The sequence below is a fragment of the Cyprinodon variegatus genome, unplaced genomic scaffold (assembly GCF_000732505.1).
Source record: "Cyprinodon variegatus isolate N-32 unplaced genomic scaffold, C_variegatus-1.0 Scaffold507, whole genome shotgun sequence".
In the NCBI taxonomy this organism is placed as follows: Eukaryota; Metazoa; Chordata; class Actinopteri; order Cyprinodontiformes; family Cyprinodontidae; genus Cyprinodon; species Cyprinodon variegatus.
The window spans coordinates 232,310-238,173 of NW_015150960.1; the positions used below are offsets into that span (position 1 = coordinate 232,310).

Consider the following 5,864-nt stretch of genomic DNA (forward strand, 5'->3'; position numbering starts at 1 on the left):
AACAAGGAAGAGGAGCCTCCTGCTGTATAATTCCGACTCTGAATCAGAGGATGAAGATGGGCCCAAAGGAGCCTTGGCCCGCTACAAGGCAGAGCCTACCATCAGTGAGAGAGACTGCCCACTGCAGTGGTGGTCCACTCATGAGAGAGCCCATCCACAGCTCTCTGTCCTGGCCCACAAGTATCTAGGCAGCCCTGCCACTTCGGTACCCTGCGAAAGATTATTCTCCCTGGCAGGTAATATAGTTCAAAAGAAGAGGGCAGCCCTGAGCTCCGAAAATGTGAACAGGCTAGTATGTCTCAGCAACTGGCTGAAAGAGAGGAAGTAATCAGTTAAATGTGTATCCTGAGGCCAGTTGGCCAGTTGTGTTTCAAATGGGAAAAATTGGAGGTCAATCACTGTCACTTTATGTTGAACTGAACTGTCTGAATGGCCAATGTTATAAAGAGTTGGACTGAATTTCATTTAATTTCTGACTTATTTTTTGTAAACAGTTGAACTGTTGATAAATCCACGAATTGTGTTAAAGCCTCAGAGGCTTTTTGTTCTGAATGTACTTGAGAGTATTGCATTTTTGCGTTTAAAAAGCAGTATTAAGCTCTACCTATACCTATAGAGCTACCTGAATTTCTGAGTTTAGCGTTCCTAAATATGTTGAACTTTAAAATTTGCACAGGCCTGTTGATATTTCTTTAAAAAAAAATAAACAAACAATATTTTGTCTATTAAGCTTATGTGTTGTCATTCAAAATCCATGTGGAAAAAGTTATTTCCTGCTGTTTCAAAGTATGCGATTAAAATGCGATTAATTCGATTAATTAATTTCACAGCCATGCGATTAATCGCGATTAAAAATTTTAATCGCGTCCCACCCCTAGTGTTTATATTTACAAAAAAACTATTCTAAAGTTCATTCTGCATCACATGAGACAATGGAAATAAAACAATCTAGACTGTGGATTGATTCCTGTTTCTTGTTATAGCCAGCCTCTAGCATTATCCCTCTTGCAAATACCTGTAAAGCTCAGATTAGAAACATACAGTGATACCCTCTAGTGGACGGCGGTGATATTACAACACTGAAAGAAATTCTAAGCATGTTATTAATTAGTCCAGATGGAATACATTTTTTTTTAATCTAACAGGCCATTAAATCAACAGCTATTAATTAGTTGATTATATGTTTACATGCCTATAACTTACCCTCATGATCCTGTCGTTCAGGATACGAGCGGCTTCATTATCAGTCATGTCAGTGTTGGAGATGGCATTGGCGATGTCGTCAGCTGCACGCTTGTAGGCGCCGCGTGCACGGTTCAGCCAGCTAGGACTGACATCCTTCAACTTCCCAGCCTGCAGGATTAAAGGTAACAACACACTATGAGCACTTTGCCATGCCAAAGCAAGGCAAGTTTATCTCTAGAACACAATTCTGTGCAAAGACAATTCAAAGCCCTTTATATAAAATGAATAAAAAAATACAAGATATTGGGTAATATAACATCAAATTCTAACATGAGAAAGATCACCTGTGTGAGCTGGTTGACTTGCTTGTAGATCTGGAGCACAGATTTGGTGATGGGGCCGTAGTATCTGCCTACGTCCAGATGGAGCAAGTGGTCATGGACCAAGCGCAGCGTCATTAGGCCGGCAAACTGCGCTGCTGCAGCTGTGACGTTGCTGGTGCGGTGGTTGGTTTTGTAATTCAGGTGATCCATGTTGTCCAGGGCGGTGCCGTAATAAGGGTACGAAGCAGTCTTAAACTGAAAAGGGAAACGCAACAATGAATCTCCACAAATCAAAGTGGACCTTCTGACTATAGACAAAAGCTTAATAAGTGTCTTTTACCAACAGTAATTACACTTTAGTAACGACCACTTCAATAAGCTAAAATCAAACTACAATCATGCAGTGTTGGACAATCACTAATTATATAATGATTTCAAACAGTAGGTATGGATGTCCCAATACAACTTCTTCATTTCCAATATGATACCGATAAGGCAGCTTTGAAAACTGGCCAATGCCCATAGTGACTCTATATGATACTAGCACAAATCATACCTGCTTTTATTATTTAGTTTTTGCACAGTAGATTGTTAGAAAAGGTCTTATCAAGTAATATTTTTTAAAAACTGGGAACAAAAGTAAAAAGGTACAAAAACTTTGCTCATGAAAATGAACCAATGAGCTACAGAAACTTTAGACAGACTTTTAGATGCTGGCCGATAAATAATACTTTTTTTGGCTAATATTGGAGCGATATGCAACATCAAAATCAGACCGGGAAATCCCTAGCATTAAGAGGCCATTTTGTTTCGCTGTTATTCTCCATCTCAGGTAATATCTTTAATAATGCGATTATATTTTTAAGAAAGGGGCATCAACAGACTTTGTTGCTATTTACTGCTCATTTCTTTATTTTTCTTCCCAATAGGAGTTCAGTCTTCATGTTTTTCATTGTGACTTTCCTATGTAAAGGCAATAAAAGTGTAGCTTCTTCCACAAACTTTTTGTCCTGCAAAGGGTTTATGGAAGTGCAGCCAGTGACCCATTTCTAGGAAGTCACTGAAAGAACTGCTGCTACCAGGAAATAAGTGCATTTTTTTCCACACAAAGAAAGTGATCCTGATCTAGTTACTCTGGGATTTTTTTTTCTTCAAAGCTATCGTCTGTCCATTCAACCCCCAGCAGGTAGCAGCACATAGACACTCACACCCAGCCTGCTAATAAATACCTCAATAGAAAGGCTGTATTACTTTGATATCATGGTCTAACATTAACTTTTGCATTATGACCTAGATGCCACTGGTTTATTTGATTTCATGACTAAATCTGGTTAGGGTTTCATTTACATTTCAGTAACAGACATTTTGGAGATTTTAATTAATCACAGTCTCGGTTAAAAAAAGAATGGATAAAAGTGTCGCACCTGCGTGAAAATCTGCTTCTAAAAAAAAACAAAACAATAAAGCTTTTCTGATTTGAACAGAAGACTTACATCTTTTGAAATGAAGTGGAAGGAAATGGAGGGAATGCCAGCAAAAGCCAGGAATGGATAAGCAGGATCCTCCATCGACATGGGCCTGAGACTGCAACCAGAAAACATCATTTAAACAAAGAAATAAAAAACACTTTGTTTGCACATTCTCTATTAATAAAGCTTTTGGTTTTAAAATCTAGTAGAGCACCAACTCTCTTCTGGAAACAATGTGGCATCTGTACGGCCACATGCTTATATTATGAATATATAAAATGTGCTGTGGGTTAGTAAACAAATTAACTTAAAGTCAAACTGTTCTTTGAAACACATTTTATGTGAAATATCTGCAAAAAAGGTAAGAAATATTCCCAAAGAGAACTTTGATTAATAGAACAAAAAAAGACACCAGTGATACAATTAGCGATGCTAATAATCCCAAGAATGTGAAGATTGTCTTCTATTCACACGTTACATTTCTTAGTTGATCAGATCGTCTAAACGTTTCTCATAAATAATAAATTACTTCCTGTTTCCTGGAGGTATGAATATAATTTGACAGAATTCCTTTGATGCACATGTGATTTTGATGAAAAAATAAAAATAGTCCTTACATTCCAATTTAACAACTGCAACATAAACTTATTCAAATTAAAAGCTATTATTAATTTTATATCTTTATTGCTTAGATGACACATGCTCATTAAAGCTGATATTCAAAGTATTGTTCTGATCTTTTTTGTAAAATAAAACTATTTTTTTCTTACACTAGATCAACTGAAGTATAATGAAATTTATTGTGATTTCATTAAGGGCCATTGTGAGCTTTAGTCATTTATTTTCAGTAGATTGTTTTAGTTGGACATTTTACTTACACTTCAGTCTCCCATTTCTGGGCTCCCATTTCATTATAGATTGAGGACACTTTTTGAGGCATTTTCACCTGCAGGAAAAAGACAAACAAAGTTGAACCAATGAGCCCCAGCAGGTCTGCAGAGCATCAGGCTCATCATCAAGTTCTGTTTTACCTCCTTCATGGTGCTTTCCATGAGGCTGTACAGCAGCGGACTGGCGGAGGCGATGAAACTTTCGCGACCTGTCAGAGACAAGCTTCATCAGCTGGAACCACTTCTAAACATGTTCTTTTTTTGGCTTGGTATAGGACTTACCCATTACTACTCCATCCAGGTTTATGTATGTGACGACATTTTGGTCAATCGAAGACATATAACCCTAAAAAAAAAAAAAAGAGACATTAGCAAATTGATCCAAGCAGGAAGCTCAGTTATATCTCATGTGCTTCTCACCTCCAGCCACTCTGTGGCGCCAACGCTACCAAACTCTCCAGCGCTCCAGCTGGCAAAGATAATGCTTCTTTTTGGCCTGAACCCATCTAAAGGGGAAAACGTTAAAACATTTTACATCAACAAAATAGGAATACAGGCAGAGCCGCAATGCAACGCTCCTCATTTTAGTTTAGGTGGAAGGTATGGGGGACAGAGAAAGGCTAATGTAACATTTAAATAATGCAATTGAGAAGCTTTTTCTAATAGCATATTTTAAATTCAGTTGTTAAAGAGGAATAATAAATTGTATCCATTATTAAATACTGGAATTTGAAGATGTATTTTCAACCCCTTTTTCTAAATAGACATTAAGGTTAATCAGAAATACTTTTGCAAATCACACATTTAAAAAAAGTTATTCCATTTTCAACTTTTATTTTTAAATTTGAAATAGTTTTTTCTTTTTGCTTTATCCTCTCCATCTTCCTTTTCTATTACCTTTCTGGTCCCTGAGCTCACTGAAAATGGAGTTTTTCCTCCACTGATGTCACCAACCCCCTCATTGGTCATTCTCTTAAAGTGTGGCTAACGAAACCATAAACATTATATATATAGATGCCTAATATATATATATAAATATATGGCACACATTAACTGATTAAAGAACAAGTGTTCTCATATGCATAAATATCCATCCATCCATTTTCTGTCACGCTTTATCCCAAGCGGAGTCGTGAGGATGATGTGCCCATCTCCAGCTGTCTACGAACGAAAGGCGTGTCCACTGTGGACAGGTCGCCAGTAAGCGGGTCCGCCCTGGACAGGTCGCCAGTCCATCGCAGGGCAACACAGAGACAAACGACCATTCATATGTGCGCTTGGAGGTTTCTTCTTGGATAACCATTCTTACCTTTCTCCACCATCTCATGAAACGTCTTGGCCAGCTCGATCAGCACAGAAGTACCAACAGTGGCTTTGGTGTAACCTGCCCCCCAGGCGTCCCTCTGAGCTCCCAGCACCACATAACGATCTGCATATTCGTAATAAAAAACTCTGCTCAGTAACGAAGATCCTTGTAGGAACCAAAAACACAAATAACCAGAGAAAACCTACCAGGATCAGTAAATCCTTTGATCACTCCAAACACATTGTGAATCTCCTTGTTGACCAAGACGTTGTTCACTTCAACAGTGATGTTCTGAGTGCCGCCCAGATTGTAAGCCACAGACTTCAGCTCACCCCTGAAATCACTGCCTCCGTCAGGACCACCGATTTTTCTAAGAAAGAAAAAGAGACGTGAACTTTCTTCACATAAAGTTACAGTCAATTTAAAAATTTAGTCTTGATGTGGACTTTAAAGTGATTTATTTAGACCAAAACCACATACATTTTCAACATTCAGAAGATTTCCAAAGTTTTGTGATGATATGTCAACTTGTAACCAGTTTAATGACACTTCTGTCACGGCCCGAAGAGGTCTGCATTGATTTTACCAGCACTAAGCAACTTTGGGGAGGGTGGCAGTAATCCTGGCACATGTGCAGGAATACAGTAGAAAACTAGAACCACTCACAGGCAAAAATGATTTTGGCCACTGG

General features: G+C 38.3%; 1 protein-coding gene across 1 annotated transcript in view; it reads right to left on the reverse strand.

Moving 5' to 3' along the window:
- The window catches only part of LOC107094809 (transferrin receptor protein 1-like), a 21,829-nt gene that overhangs the window by 5,447 nt on the left and 10,518 nt on the right, over positions 1-5,864 (reverse strand). Inside the window, exons 10-18 of the mRNA XM_015390656.1 lie at positions 5,380-5,543; positions 5,177-5,296; positions 4,288-4,373; positions 4,150-4,213; positions 4,009-4,076; positions 3,856-3,923; positions 3,002-3,092; positions 1,530-1,763; positions 1,204-1,353 (exon numbers count right to left, since the gene is read on the reverse strand). Coding sequence (XP_015246142.1) covers positions 1,204-1,353; positions 1,530-1,763; positions 3,002-3,092; positions 3,856-3,923; positions 4,009-4,076; positions 4,150-4,213; positions 4,288-4,373; positions 5,177-5,296; positions 5,380-5,543 — 1,045 coding nt within the window. The remainder of the gene's footprint in view (positions 1-1,203; positions 1,354-1,529; positions 1,764-3,001; positions 3,093-3,855; positions 3,924-4,008; positions 4,077-4,149; positions 4,214-4,287; positions 4,374-5,176; positions 5,297-5,379; positions 5,544-5,864) is intronic.